Here is a 20,081-nt window from a genome sequence, read left to right as displayed (position 1 = left end):
TCCTCCGGGTGGTTCTGAGTCAGTTGACCTCTAATCCCAGGCCAAGGTGGATGGGATATGGATTGGAACTCGCTGCTTTAATCATGCACTGTGCTTTTCACTTACCAGGTAGGAGGCTTTGGGGTGCAGCTTCTGGAAAGGCCAAAACGCAAACAGGAGCCAGAGGAGTGACAGAAGGAAGAGTGGCGGGCAGAGCAGGGTGGGCTGAGAGCAGCGCTGGCCTCACGGCATCGTGAGTCTCGGAGCAGGAGGGGGTGAGAGCAGCGCTGGCCTCATGGCGTCGCGAGCCTTCCGATAATTCCAGACTCGCAGAATGCATCGTCATTAGCAGATATCCAGGCGTTCACATTGGCGCCTCGTGATACTGTCAACTCGCTACAAATTTGTTGATCCTAAGTTGTTTAGGACTTAACCTCTTCAACCTCATAGATTTTGTGAACTCTAAAAACCATGCGGGGTTGTGTTTTTCAGTCTGAGAGCTCTGTACCTTGGCTGCAGAGACAGCACAGTATATGCTAGTGTGAGACCCCGCTGCTTCCCTGAATACAAAAATGTTATTTTGTCTTGGAGACAGCGCTGTCGGTAAGAATGACACCACCATTATTTCCCCTCCACATGAGTGGGCCACTGAGAGCCTGAGCACTGTTAAACACTGACACTTTCTACTGTGTTAAGCCAGAGACAGAGGCAGAGACACACAGAGAGACAGAAACAGAGACAGACAGAGACACAGAGAGAGACAGAGAAAATAAATGAGCTGCCAGAATCACCTGTCTACGGCCCGAGACGGAAAGGCACAGTGAAGTCATCCCAACCCCACACTCACGAGCCGGAGCCAGAGCTGCAGCGTTCCCACCTCAGCAGCCAAACCTGGCCGCATCCAGTGCCAGCTCATTAGGAAGCCTGCTTACAGCGCTGCGGCCGTGTGCTTTGTCAGGCCGGCAGCAAGCACGCCGTGATCAATGTGCCTGTCAGTGCTGCCTGCGGGCGGTGAGACAGGGAGAAAACGTGTGTTATGTGGTCAAAAGATGTCCCGACTTGGGCTTCCTAATTTGTTTTGGATCCTCGGTGCAGGAGAACAGCTGATGAGCATGGGCAGAGACCAGTGCGCACACAGGAGTCTCCTCCACTCAGCGCCTCCCGCCGTGTGGGACTCCCCAGACCTCCTGGCCTTCCTGTCAGCCTGAACTCATAATTGTGCCGTTTGGACTGGGCTGGGTGGATCTCCAGGAGAGACATGTTTGTCAAAGGAAGAGGCCTGATTTTTAGCCCTGGTACCCCTGGCCCCAGTAAAGTTGGGATCGAGGAGAGTCACTTCCTCAACGGTGTCACTGTTTGACAGGTGAGGGGTACAGTGCAGGGCGTGGCTCTATGAACTGCATCAGCTGGCTCCAGGAAGCAGCTCTGATTTCCTCCACCTGAAGAGAATCACATTCTTCCAAAACCAGGATTGCTTTTCTGAACCTCTGTAATAGTATTCTTTCAATTATGGTTGTTAACATCTGTGACTCAACTCCTATTTCAGTCTGCAAGATGTGTGAGGACAGGGCCACGTCTGAGTTATTCTTCCTTCACAGAAGTCCAGGGCTTGGCACACAGCAGCAGTAGAGGTTTGGTGCTGCTGACTGGGGGTGACACTGATGGTGGGATGCTGCTGTGGATGGTGTGGTGATGATGGTGCTGCTGCTGCTGCTGATGGTGATGGTGGGATGATGATGGTGGGCATGCTGCTGTTGATAGTTGAGGTGATGATGGCAGGGATGATGTTGATGGCGGAAGTGATAATGGTGGAGATGCTGCTGTTGATGGTGGATATGCTGCTGTTGATGGTGGAGATAGTGGAGATGCTATTGTTGATGGTGGAAGTTGTTGCAGGAAGTCAGGGACCCCAAACAGAGGCACTGGCTGAAGCCGCAGCAGAAGAACGTAAATTGTGAAGATTTCCTGGACATTTATCAGTTCCCAAAATTAATACTTTCATAATTTCTTATGCCTGTCTTTACTGAAATCTCTGAACATAAATTATAAAGATTTCATGGACATTTATCACTTCCCCAGTCAATACTCTTATAATTTCCTATGCCTGTCTTTAATCTCTTAATCCTGTCATCTTCGTAAGCTGAGGATGTATGTCACCTCAGGATCGTGTGATTATTGTGTTAACTGTACAAATTGTTTGTAAAACACGTGTGTTTGCACAATATGAAATCAGGGCACCCTGAAAAGGAACAGAACAACAACGATCTTCAGGGAACAAGGGAGGATAAACTTAAGGTCTGACTGCCTGAGGGGTTGGGCAGAATAGAGCCATATTTTTCTTCTTACAGAAAGCAAGTAGGAGAAATATTGCTGAATTAGTTTCCCAGCAAGGAATAACGCTGGGGAAGGAATGCATTCCCAGGGGTAGGTCTGTGAGTGCCGCTTTGGGAGTGTCTGTCTTATGCGGTTGAAGATAAGGGATGAAATACACCCTGGTCTCCTGCAGTGCCCTCAGGCTTACCAGGATTGGGAAATTCCAGCCTGGTGAATTCTAGTTAGACCAGTTGTCTGCTCTTGAACCCTGTTTCCTGTTAAGATGTTTATCAAGACAATGTGTGCCCAGCAGGACATGGAACCTCATCAGTAATTCTAATTTTGCCCTCTGCCTTGTGATCTTTTATTGCCCTCTGAAGCATGTGATCCCTGTGACCTCTCCCTATTCATACACCCCCTCCCCTTTTGAAATCCCTAATAAAAGCGTGCTGGTTTTGTGGCTCAGGTGGGCATCACGGAACCTGCTGATATGTGATGTCACGCCTGGAGGCCCAGCTGTAAAATTTCTCTCTTTGTACTCTTTCTCTTTATTTCTCAGACTGGCCAACACTTAGGGAAAATAGAAAAGAACCTACACTGAAATGTTGGGGGCTGGTTCCCCTGATAGGAAGTGATGATGGTGAGGATGCTGCTATTGATGGTGGAATGATGCTGATGGTGAGGGTGATGATGGTGGGGATGCTGCTGTTGATGATGGGGTGATGATGATGGTGAAGGTGTTGATGGTGGTGAGATGCTGTTGTTGATGATGGGGTGATGATGATGGTGAAGGTGTTGATGGTGGTGAGATGCTGTTGTTGATGATGGGGTGATGATGATGGTGAAGGTGTTGATGGTGGTGAGATGCTGTTGTTGATGATGGGGTGATGATGATGGTGAAGGTGTTGATGGTGGAAATGCTGTTGTTGATGGTGGAAGATGATGGTGGGGATGCTGCTGTGGATGGTGGGGTGATGCTGATGGTGAGGGTGATGATGGTAGGGATGCTGGTGATGATAGTGGAGATGCTGTTGTTGATGGTGAAGGTGATGATGGTGAGGATGCTGCTTTGATGGTGGGATGATGCTGATGGTGAGTGTGATGATGGTGGGGATGCTGTTGTTGATGATGGGGTGGTGATGATGGTGAAGGTGTTGATGGTGGAGATGCTGTTGTGTATGGTGGAAGATGATGATGGTGGGGATGCTGCTGTGGATGGTGGGATGATGCTGATGGTGAGGGTGATGATGGTGGGATGTTGGTAATGATGGTGGAGATAGTGGAGATGCTGTTGTTGATGGTGAAGGTGATGATGATGAGGATGCTGCTATTGATGGTGGGATGATGCTGATGGTCAGGGTGATGATGGTGGGGATGGTGCTGTGGATAGTGAAGATGACAATGGTGGGGATGCTGCTGTGGATGGTGGCATTGACACTAATGGTGATGATGATACTGCTGATGACTGCCATTTATCAAGTTCCTCCTCTGAATTGTGTGCTGAGCGAGGCACTTTTACCTGTACTCTCCCTAATCCTCACAGCAGGTTTTAAAGAAAACAGAATTATTTTTCTAGTTTTGCAGGTGGTGAAAGTGAGGCTTCAAGTTTACACAGTTTACACAGAGCTGACAGGATTGGGCCAGTCTCTCAGTGAGCCTTCTTTCCTGCTGGCTTTTTCATTGTGTTGGCGACTGGGTTCTACTTCTCCTCGTATGGAAATGCAGTGGGTTGAAGAATATTCCCAGTAGAATATCATGTCAGCTTAAACATTAGCAGACTTTGGCAGAAGCTCTCGAATGCTTCATACCCACAGCTGGGCTACCCCAGAGATGCTCAGCTGGATTTCGCTTACACATAGTTTGAAGAATTCATGCACAGGAATGTCTATCACATGTACTGGAAATTGGCCCATGTCCATGCCTTTAGGCTGCTAATTTCCAGGTTTGGGCAGCTATGGTCTTAAAAATTATTCTACATTGTCTTTGGAAACCTCCCATCATTGGTATGTTGAACTGAGACTGAAAACATCTTCACAATAGGGCGTTTGAAAATGAGTCACAGAATTTTAAACTCAGAGCTGAGAGTGGAAGAAAAAGTCTAATTGGATAGTTCCTCCTCAGTTGAGGTATGGATTTTCTGACTGCTTTAAAGAACATGAAGGTATAGGCCAGGCATGGTGGCTCACGCTTGTAATCCCAGCACTTTGGGAGGCCGAGGCGGGAGGATCACTTGAGGTCAGGAGTTAGAGACCAGCCTGACCAACATGGTAAAACCCTGTCTCTACTAAAAATGCAAAAAAATTAGCTGGGCATGGTGATGTGTGCCTTAATCCCAGCTGCTCAGGAGGATGAGGCAGGAGAATCACTTGAACCCAGGAGGTGGAGGTTGCAGTGAGCTGAGATCATGTCATTGCACTCCAGCATGGGCAACAGAGTGAGACTCTATCTCAGAAAAACAAACAAACAAACAAAATAACAAACAATGAAGGTATAATAAGGTAAAGTAAATAATAGTAATAAGAGTAGTAGTCATAGCCATTAACTCGCCTGTGCCAAGATACTATTATTATTATCCTTGTTTTACAGATGACTTAAATAAGGTGCTGAAGCACTAAGGTCGTAGCATTGGTGGTAGTTTAAACCCAGGCAGCTCCAGAGCCAGTTCCCTTTCCTTGGGGACCTCAAACCACGAAACAGCCAGTCAGCGGGAGAATACTTTTCTTCACTGCCCGTATTCCCAATTCTCAGGTCCTCTTGGTTATGGGATGGTCAGTACCTTGGTGAGGAACACCGCAGCGTCTGCAATCATCTATTGAGTCGCCAGAGTGGCTTGCAAAAACCGATGTTTGCTATTATTTCTACAGGCTCTGTTGTTTGTGCTAACTACTGAAGTATTCTTTTTCCTCTTCACCTTAATTTGATTCAGAACATAAACCAAAAATAGATTGTTTATCCAAGTCTACTGCACAGATCACACTCTGCTGTGATTGTGTAATGCACTGAACCTAGTCAGTCCTGCACCTGGAGCTTCCAACTCAGCTTTAATTAAAGGCCCTTTGAGTGGAAGCTCCAGGTTACTGCATTCATAGCAATGAGGGGAGAGCCGCTTGCAGACACATAACGAGGGATTTGGACGCAGATCCCCAGCCCCCAGCACGGTGGCTGACCAGGTGTTCAGAGACAGCCTGTGCAAGAGGGAGTGCAGGCTGAGCTGGAGATTGACACTTATACCCAATTTGTGGGAAATTGCTGCAGGGGCTGTTTGTTGTGGTGACACTCACTGTCTCTCGCTCGCTCTCACTCTTTCTCACGCTCTTTATCTCTCACATATTCTTTCTTAGGGGAAGAATAGTTGATTTCAGCTAGTCCTTGGACAAAATTAAAACAATTTGGATGATAGCTAAAGTCCCATCACTTTAGAAATAATAATTAAAATATCTTAGAGATAATGGCTGGGTGCAGTGGCTCATGACTGTAATCCCAGCACTCCGGGAGGCTGAGGCAGGCCCATCACTTGAGGTCAGGAGTTCGAGACCAGTCTGGCCAACATGGCAAAACCGCATCTCTACTAAAAATACAAAAATTAGCTGGGCACAGTGCCACATGCCTGTAATCCCAGCTACTCGGGCGGCTGAAGCAGGAGAACCATTTGAACCCCAGAGGTGGAGGTTGCCATGAGCTGAGATGTGCCACTGCACTCCAGCCCGGGTGATAGTGAGAGACTCCATCTCAAAAGAAAAAAAAATCTTAGAGATAATGTCTGATTTCCTTTTTTGACAGAAGAAAATTGAGTCTCTAGGGGTCAAGTGATTTACCCAAGTTCATATATGAGAACCGAAATTAGAACCTGATTCAAACTGGCCGGGCACAGTGGCTCACGCCTGTAATCCCAGCACTTTGGGAGGCTGAGGCAGGTGGATCACTTGAGGCTAGGAGTTCGAGACCAGCCTGGCCAACATGGTGAAACCCCATTTCTACTAAAACATACACACACGCAAAAATAGCCAGGTATAGTGTTGTGTTCCTGTGGTCCCAGCTACTTGGGAGGCAGAGACATATGATAATTGCATGAACTCAGGAGGCAGAGGCTACAGTGAGCTGAGATTGCACCACTTCACTCCAGCCTGGGTGAAAGAGGGAGACTCTGTCTCAAAAAACAAAAAACAAAACAAAACAAAACAAAAACCATAAAAAAACAAACAAAAAGACCCAACCTGTATCAACCCATTTCCCAACTCCCAGGTTGCTATTCAAAAATCTAACCCAGAGATGAACCCAAATATTTTCAGAAATAGCCAGACCCAGGAGTCGGATCCCCTTACCTTACTGCCAGTGGTGGCTGCACACCTGTAGCTGGATGCTGAGGGGTCCACCTCCACTGACACGACATTGATCATGTGCCCCAAGGAGGTGCACGTAGAAAATACGAATGGGTGGGATTTCAACTGTGTTGTCCACACACCCGTGCATGCCTCCAGGGAGCTCAGTGTGTGTGTCCAGGATCTGAAAGTCTCTACGCTGGAAATTATTAATTTTCAGCTTGTCCATGACCTTTTGATGAAGCCCAAGTCCGAGGTAGAATATGGGAACTTTTCACATTTTTACAACTGCCCTAGAGGTGAGGACAGCTGGGCCTTGGTTTGTCTAGTGACACAAAGTGTGATGAGGACATGTCCTCTTGGGGAATTTTACTAAATGAGTGAGGAGAAAATATAGACAGAAATCCCATGAAAGACTGTGAGCCAGGGCATTGATTAGTAAATGATGCGATAGGTAATTATCGAACAAGACACCCTGGCATCTTCCCTGCTGCAGAAGAACATTGCAGTTACAAGAGCAGGCGGCAAACATGTTTCGAGTCATCAGTACAAAAATTGGAACGAAGCCTCCAGACAAGGCACTTGAGGCCTCTGCTGAGGGTTGCTGAAAGAGAGATTCAGGTATTGGGGAGCAGCTTTTCGGGGTTAAAACAAAGACCAGTGCAGGCGTAAAATATGAACAGATATTTCTTCAGAGAAGAGGTAGGAGTAGTCAATAAGGGCACGCCAAGATGCAGCATCATTAGCCACCAGGGAGGTGCTGCCGAGCCTCACGAATGTGCCTGGGAGCGGCTCCTCACATTGCTGGGAAAGCAGTAACCCCGAGCGGCCGTGCAAAGGACCATTAGTTAAAGCTGAGTTGGAGGCTCCAGGCGCAGGACATACTAGGCTTAACGCATTATGCAAATGACACAGCGCGGTATCGCTTTCCAACCGCTAGGATGACCCTAATGAAAACAGAAGGACAGTAGAAAGTGTTGGCAAGGATGCAGAGGAACTGGGGTCTGCATCCATTACTGGTGAGCTTTTTCATGGTGCTGCTGTGCTGGAAAGCAGCTTAGGAGTTCCTCTATCAGTTAAATGTCGAGTTACCACGTAACATCCTCAAACAAACCCAAGACAACTGAAAACACATTTATACAAAGACTCATAAATGAATACTCAGAGCAGCATTATTCAAAATAGCCAAAAGGTGGAAAAAAGCAAATGTCCATCAACTGATGGATGAATTTTTAAAATATGGGATATACATGCAGTGGGATAGTACTCACCTTAAAGAGGAAAGACGTCCCGGCCCATGCCCCGGCATCCACATGGGTGCACCTGAGGGCGTTACACGGAGGGAAACAAGCCAGGCACAGATGCCACACATGGTGTGATTCCATTTACACAAAACGTCCAGAAGAGACTCATCCATAGAGACTGAAAGCGAATGAGCAGTGTGGGGGTGGGAGGGAGGAACGGGGACACTGCAAAGTGTCTTTTGAGACCGAAAGTGAATGAGCAGTGTGGGGGAGGTGGGAGGGAGGAACGGGGACGCTGCAAAGTGTCTTTTGAGACCGAAAGTGAATGAGCAGTGTCGGGGTGGGAGGGAGGAACGGGGACGCTGCAAAGTCTCTTTTCAGGTGATGCGGATGTTCTGGACTTAGTAGTGATGTTTCACAACTCTGTGAATACACTAAAAACTTCTGATGTGAGTGAATTATCTCCGTGAAGCTGTTATTAAAAATAACGCAGGAACAAATATGAAATTGGGACCTGAGTTGGTCAGAGTGAAAATGAGAGTCCTGTTTTGGCTTTACATTTCAGAGATGTCCAGGGCTGTGTAGGACCTTGAAACCTGAGACCAAAGGGCATCTTGGTACCCCCAGGGCTGTTTAGAACCTTGAAAACTGAGACTGAAGGGCATCTTGGTGCCCCTGGCTAACGATGGAAATGCGACTCCTGCTCTGTTTTGCTCTCCTGCCCCTCCAGGGTGACGACCGCTTCTCCAAGAGCATCCTGACCTATGTGGCCCACACGTCTGCGCTGACCTACCCTCCTGGGCCGCAGGCCCAGCTCCCCGAGGACCTCCTGCCACGGACCCTCAGCCAGCTCCAGCCGGACGAGCTCAGCCCTAAGGTGGACAGCAGTGTGGAGAGACACCATCTGATGGCAGCCCTTGGTGCCTATGCTGCCCAGAGGCCCCCAGCTCCCCCTGGGAAGGGCAGCCTGGAGCCACAGTACCTTCTGCGTGCACCCTCAAGAATGCCCAGGCCCTTGTTGTCACCAGCCATCCCCCAGAAGTGGCCTTCACCTCTGGGAGATCCTGAAGACCCCCCCAGCACAGGCGAAGGTGAGCCAGCCTGCTTGGTGTTTCTTGTTTGCTGACTGTCCTCTGTCCGGCCCCTCCTAGTGACAGCCGCACTACATTCTTCCCACACGTGGGGTCTGCACACCGCACTCCCCCTGAGGACCTGCAGCAGGAGTGGGGCACGATGTGGGGAAGGGTCCCTTCGGTCCTCATACCCTCTCTGTGCTGGGAAGGAGTATGTGGTCATTTCAAGACCTGGGAATGCAGGGGTCGGTGAGAGGCAGGAGGTGATCCTGAGGGTGGGACAGAGAAGGCGCTGCTGAGGGTGTGAGGACAGTGAACACAGCAGCCAGTGGGAGGGCAAGGTGATCCTGAGGGTGTGAGGACAGTGAAGGCGGCAGCCGGGGGGAGGAGGAGATGATCCTGAGGGTCTAGGGATGATGAATGCAGCAGCTGGTGGGAGGGGGAGTTGCTCCTGAGGGTCTGGGGACAGTGTGTGTTCCCTTCTCACTTCTCGTTCATCCCTTCCCCAGATTTTACGATTTCACAGTTTTACTGCTGAAGCTGATGGATGGGGCGGGGAACATGGCTTGCAGGATGGGTCTGGCCCACAGCCTTTTTCGTTATGGAAAATTGAATACGTTAAGTCCAGTGTCCTTTGTCGCTGAACTCACCCCTCCTGTGGCCCAGCATGTGGCCCTGGCCCATAGTTTTGGCGGTTGGCCACGTCTTCCGAAGCCCCGTCTGGATTTCGTGCTGCTCACCATGGGCTGGGTGAACAGTGTCGGCCGCGAGATGACCGCTGTGCCAAGAGCGTGGCTTCCGGTGTCGCTACCTGAGTTAACCCACGTCGGGGCGGACCCAGGGGAGAAGGGCGTTTGCGGGTTCCTGTGGCTCTGTGATATGGAGAAGGTTCTGACCCATTTATTTCCCAACAGCCTTTTCCCAAGACCATCCTGCAGTGGATTGTGATAAATCTGACTTCCCCTTTGGAAATAACAAACACTAAAATCAAGTAGATAACGGTTTTCATAAACATTGCCTGAGCATCGCGTTATGTGAGCACCCCATGCTCCTTAAGTGAAGGCTGAATGGGAGCCGCTGAGAGCGAGCATCAGCTTCTCTGCTGTCTGCAGCCGGAAGCTCTCCTGCCCTCGCTCTTTCTTTCTTCATGCAGCCGTTATGGCAGTTTTTAAATAGAAGGAATGTGAAGTTGCAATTAGAGGGAAGGACGCGTGACCATGACCAATGCTTTCTCCTTGTTCCTGTCTTGGAGGAGAAGGACAGCGGAGGAGGCCAATGCTGCACTTGAGTGAGCGCTGTTGGAGCATTCATGGTGCTGTTTGCCACGGGAGCTGCCTGCCTGGAGTGGCCACTTTCCCTCCAGCACCTCTCCCTCTGGGGCTACGTTTCTTCTGTTCTAAGTCATGCTCTATTCCAAGAAACCCCTTTTCTTGATGGTCCTCCCTCCTGCGCTCTCTGTGTACTAGACACCATCGAGGGTCTTCACTGCCTCCTGCGCTTTCGTGGGTACTGGACGCTATCAGGGGGTCTTCACTGCCTCTTGTGGGTACTAGACACCATCGGGGTCTTCATTGCCTCCTGTGCTCTCATGGGTATTAGACACCATGGGGGTCTTCACCGCCTCCTGTGCTTTCATGGGTACTGGACGCTATCAAGGGGTCTTCACTTGTAACGTTGGGTCCCGTGTAGCTGCCGAGCTTCCCGTTCTCCTCCAGCTCAGTGTAGCCTCAGCCCTTGGCCACACGGCTGAGGTCCCCTTCAGCTTCTCGTCTCAGCCTTCCATGGCCCTCCCCGGTGCCGGCTGCCCTTCTACCTGCATTCTTCCGCCTCTGTGCTCCTTCTAGTGGGGTCATGTTGGGTCGTCCTCTTCCTTCTCTAACCTCCCTTCTCTCTATCCTATCCCATCTCCCACAACTTAAAAAGCCCCATTCACCTCTGTCCTCATTACTGGGAACAGAAAGCAGTCAACATCCTCACCCCCATCAAAGGGAGGGAAACCCAGCTGGAGAGCCCGGTGTGAGTGAGCTCACAGAGAGAATAGGACGCGCTCCTGCTCTGCGTGCCCTTCCTACGCACGCTCCTGCTCTGCACGCCTTTCCTATGCCTCTGGCGAGCTTCACCTCTCTGCCTTGGCACCTTCTCCTTCCTCCCACACCCTAAGGTGTGGATCTTCCGAAAAAGCGTCCTGAACGTGCTCTCTCCACTCTCCCGTGATCCCTACGATTTACACAATGTGCCTGGCATTCTTCCTGAGCTACCCTGCAATGCTGGTGATCTTCTGATATACACTGTCTTCCTAATTGCACTAAAGCACTGTGTGCTTTAGAAAAACATCATGTAAAACGTCAAATATGAAATATGCAGAGAAAATTGAAAACCCCATGCAGGTATCACTTATGAAATACACGGCGAATATTGAGAACCCTATACAGGCATCTCCTGTGAAATACACAGAGAATATCGATCACCTGTGAAATAAGCAGAGAGAATTGAGAACCTCATACAGGCGTCACCTACGAAATACACAGAGAATATTGAGAACCCCGTACAGGCATCACCTGTCTGCCACAAATGGTGACTCTCAGGCTTTCCTGATGCTCCTCTGCATCCACTACAGCCCCCTGCTCTGCCCCGGAATGATTCGAAAGCAAATCCAGACATGGAATGATGTCTCAAGATGAGAGGCCCTAGCTAGTTAGACATTCTCAACACACAAAGAGCAACTGTACCCAAGCAGGAAGGGAGGACCCTGCGATGATGCCAGGGAACAGAAAACTTCTTTACAGGTCAGAGAGCAGGGCCACCCTCCTGCCACACAGTCGGGTCCAACATGAGACCCTTGCTGTTCAGTCTTCAGAGAGTGAGAGAGAAGCCCCGACGTGTACCTGCTCCCAAAGAAGCAGTCAGTCAACGAGGCTGCAGGCTGCACACATATGGCAAAAGTTCACCTGGTAAAAGCTTTAAAAAGAGACCCTCTTCCGTCACTTATTCATAATTCACATCTGGTCTGCTTCCAAAGAGCTTTAAAGCAGGTTCAATCGAAGGCCTATCTAAGGTGGGGTGACGGGGAGGACAGCAGGTGATGTGCAGTGGCCGGTGAAGGAATTTGGGGCTCATGCAGTTCAGCATCTCCAGTTTCCCCGCTTGACACCTGACAGCCATGGACCTTGTTGCTGTCTCCATAGTTTGCCTTTTCCTGAATGTTCTGGGATTGGAACCATACAATATGTGGCCTTTTCACAGTCACATGCCTTCAAGATTCCCCCATCTTTTCACGGCTCATTTCTCTTTAGGGCTGAATAATATTGTATTATTACATTATAATCCATAGCATTCCATTGTATAGATGGGCCACAGTTTATTCGCCTACTGAGGAACATCTTGGTTGCTTCCATGTTTTGGCAATTATTCATAAAGCTGGCATCAGCACCCTCATGCAGGTTTTTGTATGGGTGTAAGTCTTCAACTTCTACTGGTAAGTACCAAGGAGTGTAGTCACTGGATCACATAGTAAGAGAATGTTTGGTTTTGGAGGCAGCCACCAAACTGTCTTCCCCAGTGGCTGTGGCATTCTGCGTTCTGCGTGTCACCAGCAGTGAACGAGCTGCTGTTGCTCCACATCCTCGCCTGCATTGGGTGTTGTCAGTGTTCCGGGTTCTGGCCATTCTGAAAGGTGTGTGGTGGTGTCTCGTTGTCATTTTCATTCACATTTCCCTGATGATGGAGGAAGCAGAGCATCTCCACATGCTTGTTTTCCTCTGTGTATCTTCTTTGGTGAGGTGTCTGTGGTGGTGTCTGGGCCATATTTTAATTAGGCTGTTTGTTTCCTTATTGTTGAGTTTGTAAAGTTCTTGAATATATTAGATATTGGTCCTTTATCAGATATCAGATACATCTTTTGTAAATGTTTTCTCCCAGTCTGTGGCTTGTCTTTTCATTCTCTTGACAGCATCTTTTGCAGAGCATTAGTTTTTATTTTAATGAAGTCCAACTTACCAATTATTTTATTCATGGATTTTGCCTTTGGTGTTGGATTTTAAAAAGTCATCACCAAGCCCAAGATCATCTAGAGTTTCTTCTCTCTTACCTTTAAGGAGTTTTATGGTTTTTCATTTTGTAATGAGTTCTCTGATCCATTCTGAGTTAGTTATGAAGGGTGTAAGATCTGCATCTGGAATTGTTTCTTTGCGTGTGGACGTCCAGTTGTCCAGCACCATTTGTTAAGAGGTGATCCTTTCTCCATAGTATCAACTTTGCTTGTTTTCTTTTTTTTTTTTTTTTTAACTTTGCTTCTTTTCAAAGCTTGGCTGACCTCATGTCTGTGGACCCATGTCTGCGCTCTCTGTTCTGTTTCATTGATCTGTTTGTCTGTGTCACCAACCCCACCCTGCCTGGATTCCTGTGGAGTTGGAGGGAGTCATAACGATGGGTGTAGTGAGTCTTAACGACAGGTGTAGTGCGTCTTAACAATGGGTGTAGTGCGTCCTAAGGACAGGTGCAGTGCATCCTAACGACGGGTGCAGTGCGTCCTAATGACGGGTGCAGTGAGTCTTAACGACAGGTGTAGTGAGTCTTAACAATGGGTGCAGTGCGTCCTAACGACAGGTGCAGTGCGTCCTAACGACGGGTGCAGTGCGTCCTAACGACGGGTGCAGTGCGTCCTAACGACGGGTGTAGTGCGTCCGTCCTAACGACGGGTGCAGTGCGTCCTAACGATGGGTGTAGTGCGTCCTAACGATCGGTGGTGTTGTCCTCCATCTTTGTTCTTCTTCAGTATTGTGTTGGCTGTTCTGGGTCACTCGCCTCTCCATGTAAACTGTAGAATAAATTTGCTTGTATCCAAAAAATGACTTGCTGGGATTTTGACTGGGACTTCATTAAATGCATAGATCAAGTTGGAGAACTGACATGCTGACAATATTGAGTCTTTGGGAGCCAGTCGTAATCCTGAAAGATACAGTCCTGAATGCCGTAATTCTGAATGTTAAGATCCTGAAATATCAAAATCCCTAAGGTCCCTAAAAGCCTGAAAATCACAGTCTCAAAATATCAAAATCCCAAAAATGTAATTCTGGAAAATTGTTTAAAAGACATTTATTTACATTTTTAAAAGGGAATTTGTTTGCAAAACATGATAAAGCACTTCATAGGCCATTTTGCACAATAAAATAAGCGATAATAACATTCGTATTTTTGCAGGCACGAGCCCTCAGATATTTTGACGACAGTTGCATGGGCATAGCAGTTATGAGCAGATGAACTGTGTTCATGAAGACGTAGGTCAGGAAGGGAGATGTATAAAAGCGACACTCTGCTTGGTAATTGTGTGCACCCAGCTGTATAACTGCAGGCGTCTGAAATACCCTGATGAACAGCCTAAGTCTTTGGACAAGATCAGTCAAAAACCCTGATAGGTCACCGCTGCATAAACAATCGAAGAGCTGAGATCTCAAGAAATTGTATCTTTCACAAATGAAGATGTACGAAAAGGGCATTCTTCATTTGTTGAGGAAGTTGCAGTGTTTTTACGATGAGAACCAGGGAAGCTGATGGTTTAACTCTCAGTCTGAGGACCCAGGGACGGCTGGTGTGAGTCCTGGAGTCTGAAGGCCGGCAAACCTGGGGCTCTGATGTCCGGGGCAGCAGAAGGAAAGTCTGCCCCAGCGCTCAGAGGGAGCCTAATTCACCCTCCGTGTTTGTTCTCTCTGGGCCCCAGCTGTTTGGATGGTGCCTGTCCACCAACACTGAGGCAGACCTTCCCCCAGCCCACTCAGACTCCATCCTATCTCCCCGGAGACACCTCCCAGAAACACCCAAAATGAAGCTTTACTGGATTTCTAGGTATTCCTTAACTCAGTCAAGTTGACACTTAAAACTAAGTCCACAGTTTCAACTCCTTGTCAACTTAGCACACAACTCCTTAAATTATGCTTAATTTCCAAATAAAGACCATAACAAGGTAATAGCTCTACCCAGCAGGATGCAACTCTTCTGTGATTATCATTTAGGGGATTTTAAACATTAGCAACATTAGACTTTTGGGATTTAGACTTCATTTAGAGATTTTGATATGCAGAGATTTGGGGATTTCACTATTTGGGATTATGGCAATTGGGACTGTTTCTTTTGAGATTATGATCCAAACCCGTGTCTTGCTAGCCGTGAGCATACGATATTTATACACTGTTTCTCCATTTCTTTACTTCTGCTTTCTTTCGTCAGTGCTGTAATATTTTTTTCATATAGATATGGTATCTGTGTAATGCCATTGTTTCAGCTCAAGACTCTGATGACAGTGAAAGCATTTTGAAAACCACTTTGGGGCATGCATCAGACACCGTTTTCTATATGAACCAACGACAAATAATGTGTGGGGTGTCCACTGTTGTAATCCTTGCTCACTGATCAAACACCAGCCACACTGAACAGGAAACAAAACCAGTAACCAAACTGTTAGAATGCTTTCTTCATCATCTCGGTTCTGCGCCCTCCGGAGCCTGAATGGGAATTACAAGACCCTAATTCACATCATGACGGCTGACTTTTGGTTCTGAATTTCACATTGCAGCCTCTTCCCAACAAACCTGGTATTTCTTCTATTCAGGCGTCTTATTATACTCTCACTTGTATGACCAGGGTAATTATGGGTCTCCACCCAGGCAGCCTCTGTTCTAAGGTGGGGCCCATGGCATTCATTTGGGAAGTGACTGGGAAACTCACGTGGAAGCTGGAAGAACTTGTTTGTGTCGCCGGCCATGCAGCTCTCCAGCCATGCAACGCTTCACGTGGTTATTCCTGAGTTCACTCATTCATTCAGAAAGCACTTGCGAAGTCCTGGCCAATCACACCCGCTCCTGAGTCTCCCGAGTTCACTCGTTCATTCAGAAAGCACTTGTGAAGTCCTGGCCAATCACACGGGCTCCCAGTCCTCTCCCCTCATCCAAGATAAGCGTGCTCTGGTCCTCTTCTCCTTCGAGCCTCCCGTGAGCCTGAGGTCCTGCGTTGGCCGGTGTGGTGCCCACTTCCCTGTCGTGTTGGTGGTGGGAATCCCAGACTGAAAACCCTCACCGAGAAGGGCATGTGCCCCACAGCCCAGTCTCAGGAGGGCAGTGAACCAAAGCTTTGACTTTTCACGGTGACAACAGTAGATGGTAATACAGAAAACACGATGCCAATGCTTCCGTCACTCTGGAGAAAATATGCCCACACTTTTGGGGTCATTTTCACTTGAAAGGAAGCACCTGCTGCCTTTTCATTTTTGAAGAAATTCATTCATATTTGAATGCAGGCCAGTGCTGCTCAGTATTCTAAACCCAAGCATGCCTCTTGGCTTAAAAAAAAATTAGAAGAGAATTGGCCACCTAATCACTGGCACACAGAGGCGCCTCTCACAGGCTGCTCCAGGAGGAAGCCACTGATAAATTTTAATCTCAGATCCGTGCCCCTGGCTGGAGTTCACGAGCACCCTCCAAAGCAGGAGGAGAAGGCACCTATGTTATCAAAGCGCCTTTCATCCCAGCGAAACAGTCCTGTGCTCAGTGTGCACTGCCTGAGGCTTTTCTTTCTGCGCATCGGCACACCGTGGAGTCAGCAGCAGCGCACTCTCTCCCAGGGGTGCTAGTGGGGGAGGGGTCACGCTGTGGCTTATATAGCCGGAATAGAGATCCTCTCACTGCCCCTTGAGGACACACCCACCTGCTCAGCAGCCCTGACGCGGATGCACCCAGTGCGGGGTGGCAGCGGCCGTGTGTGGCTGGCAGCCCCGGACCCGCGTGTGGCTGGCAGCCCTGGACCTGCACTGCTGAGCTCCTCCCAGCTCATGTCTTCTTCCAGCGGGAGGCAGCTCCCCCACTTCTGCATCAGTGCAGAGTCACTGCTTTCAGATTTGGGAGAAGTGAGAGAGTCATAAACTCTGCCCCCATGTGAGAAATAATCTCTTCCACGGTGTTTGGCTGATGCCCTTACAGACTCTGCTTAAACACCTATGAGGTCACTGCTTTCCTGCCAGGCCCATGCTGCTATAAGCCAGCTGCATTTGCTGGAAGGATTTTTACTTTGAGAATTGGGTTGAAATTTGTCTCTGTCTGACTGGGAATTGTTAGGGCACCTGAAGGCACTTCACTGACACTGCCCCCCTGAGGTTTTCCTCCCACCACCTTCCGCCATGGCTCTAATGAGGACGCCTTCCAGAACCACATGGACCAGGGGTGCTGTCCGCTGTGTAAGCACAATGGGGAGGCCTTCCAGAGCCACATGGAACAGGGGTGTTCTCCGCTGTATAAGCACAATGGGGACGCCTTCCAGAGCCACGTGGAACAGGGGTGCTCTCCGCTGTATAAGCACAATTGGGACGCCTTCCAGAGCCACATGGAACAGGGGTGTTCTCCGCTGTATAAGCACAATTGGGACGCCTTCCAGAGCCACATGGAACAGGGGTGCTCTCCGCTGTGTAAGCACAATGGGGAGGCCTTCCAGAACCACACGGAACAGGGGTGTTCTCCGCTGTGTAAGCACAATGGGGAGGCCTTCCAGAGCCACATGGAACAGGGGTGCTCTCTGCTGTGTAAGCATCCTCCGTGTATGATGTCATCCTTCCTGTCACTTTTCCAAATCTCCCCAGTTCCAACCTGAACGCTGTTGGTTAATGGAGACCACTGATTACATGGTGACGCTGCCCCTCTGAGGGCACAGAGCAGGTGCAGGGAAGGTGCTGGGGGAGCCTTTCCCCTTCCTGCAGGTGAGTGTGTCACAGGCTGGAACTGGGGGCTCGAGGCCCCAGGGCGTTCTGCGCAGCAGTTGGTTCGCTTTGGGTCTGATCTTGCCGAGCATCTGACTATAGCTGTGTGTTCACTTGCCCTCTCCACCGGCATTTCTAGAACTTTTAAAGATAACTGTTCCCATTAAGGGGGCATTTCTACAGATGTCAGCTTAACTCATTTAGCGAATGTGGGCAGCTCCGAAGTCCCAACCCTGAAACATCTGTGAAACGTTTTCTCTTCTGGTCTTACCTGCCGTCTGTCAGTTCACATTCTGAGTGTGCAAACCCACACTAACGTGAACCTAAAGGAAGCATTCTTTAAAAAGCCATTTGACTGCCGATCCCCACACCCCATTGAAGTCACATCATTAATGCCAGAGCTAATTTGATATATTTTTTTCTTCTTTGCCTCACTATTGCATTCAATAGAGAAAGCATTAGACTGGGTGAATGCAGAGCCCTGTGAGTGCAAAATATTGCAGTGTGACAGTGCAGGAGAAGCTTCATCCCAGGCTGCAGTGTGGGCACTTTTCTTTAGTGAGGGAGAGATGCACGCCACTAAGCTGTGATGCCGTTACTTCCTCAAATTGGAAGGAGCATACATTTTACTACATCTGTGTTGTTCCCAGTGAAAACAGACAGCATGCTGGCCTATGATTATGTCAGTTTCTCCCTGTGGAAGCCCAAATAAGGAGAGAAAGCAATAATGAGCTCCTACTGAATTTACCTGAATCCTCTGCAAATACCCAAGTTTTGGACTCCAGCAATTAAATGGGCTGTATGTCCTCTAAACCAAAGGAGCACAGTCCATTCCCCATGATGGTGGGTGATGGTGAGGATGCTGGTGATGATGGTGTTGATGTTGGTAATGATAGTGTTGATGGTGATGATGGTGATGGTGATGATGGCGATGATGATGGTGTTGATGGTGATGATACTGTTGATGGTGATGGTGATGATGGTGTTGATGGTGGATAGTGCTGATGGTGGTGATGATGATGATGATGATGGTGATGATAGTGTTGATGGTGATGGTAACGATGGTGTTGATGGTGATGATGACATTGGTGATGGTGATGATAGTGTTGATGGTGATGGTAATGATGGTGATGGCAATGGTGTTGATAGTGTTGATGGTGACGGTGATGATGACATTGGTGATGGTGATGATAGTGTTGATAGTGATCGTAATGATGATGATGGTGATGATGGTGTTGATAGTGTTGATGGTGATTATGACATTGGTAATGGTGATGATAGTGTTGATGGTGATAGTGATGATGATGATGATGGTGATGATAGTGTTGATAGTGATGGTATGATGGCGATGGTGATGATGGCATTGGTGATGGTGATGATGATGGTGTTGATAGTGTTGATGGTGATAGTGATAATGATGATGGTGATGATAGTGTTGATGGTGATAGTGATAATGATGATGGTGATGATAGTGTTGATGGTGATGGCAATGATGATGGTGTTAATGGTGATGATAGCATTGACGGTGATGGTGGTGATGGTGATGATGGTGGTGATGATGGTGTTGGTGATGGTGGTGCTGCTGATGGTGATGGTGGCTGTTCAGATGTGGCTAACTGTGTACCTTCATATATACATGGTTGTAAACACACTTAGAAGCAAAAGCTGTTGTGCATGATTCCCACTGTCTTTGTGAAAACAATGTTGTGGTGAGGTTATCTGCAGGCTGTAGCTGATTCTTTAAAACTTGTACCATTTTGTTTGGAAGGCCCTAGGATGACATGTAATTTCAGTAGGCCAGGCTGTGGCAGTTGAGCATGCAGAGTCATGTGAGCTGATCTCTTACTCCAGGCTTTACACATTTAATATCCTGACATTTTGTGTAATTGCCTTATGAGAGCCTACTTAGAGCACTGAAAGCTACTTAAAATGTCATTATAAACTGGCCAGATTGCAGAATTACGTGGTGTGGTTGATGGAACACAACGTTTTACTTTGATATTCTTGTTATCTGTGCTCTGTGCTGCAGCCCTTCTCCAACCCACCAGGGCCCACTGGACACTGCAAAACATACTTCTTCATTTCTCTTCATCTTCAAATGGCGGGTAGTGGATGCTTCTGAGCTGACTCAGTGTGTCCATAAAATGCTGTGTGTGTGGTTTGTAGGGGTTACGGGGAGAGGATTCCTAGTACACATTAACTGTTCTCCCATAAGCTGCCCAGCGACTTAGAATCTTCTCTTGTATACTTAGGATTTTTTAAAAGTTATTTTTCATTAATGATAACCTAAAAAGTTTCTTTTTCAGATGAGGGGAAGTAATTTTTGGAATTGGACTTTATCATTCCATTTTGAAGGTGGATGTTTCTTATTATAGTGATTCTAAGAGGCCCACTGAAAATGCCTCCTGTTCTTGGT

The 20,081-nt window shown here is 48.2% G+C and overlaps 1 protein-coding gene across 1 annotated transcript in view; it reads left to right on the top strand.

Annotated features, from left to right (window-relative positions):
• The window catches only part of PTPRN2 (protein tyrosine phosphatase, receptor type, N polypeptide 2), a 789,125-nt gene that overhangs the window by 194,932 nt on the left and 574,112 nt on the right, over window positions 1-20,081 (top strand). Inside the window, exon 5 of the mRNA XM_011941545.1 lies at window positions 8,586-8,946. Within this exon, the coding sequence (XP_011796935.1) occupies window positions 8,586-8,946 (361 nt within the window). The remainder of the gene's footprint in view (window positions 1-8,585; window positions 8,947-20,081) is intronic.

Source organism: Colobus angolensis, unplaced genomic scaffold, assembly GCF_000951035.1.
Source record: "Colobus angolensis palliatus isolate OR3802 unplaced genomic scaffold, Cang.pa_1.0 Scaffold2, whole genome shotgun sequence".
Lineage (NCBI taxonomy): Eukaryota > Metazoa > Chordata > Mammalia > Primates > Cercopithecidae > Colobus > Colobus angolensis.
The sequence above is the reverse complement of the archived record's forward strand: the minus strand, read 5'-3'. Positions and strand labels throughout refer to the sequence as shown.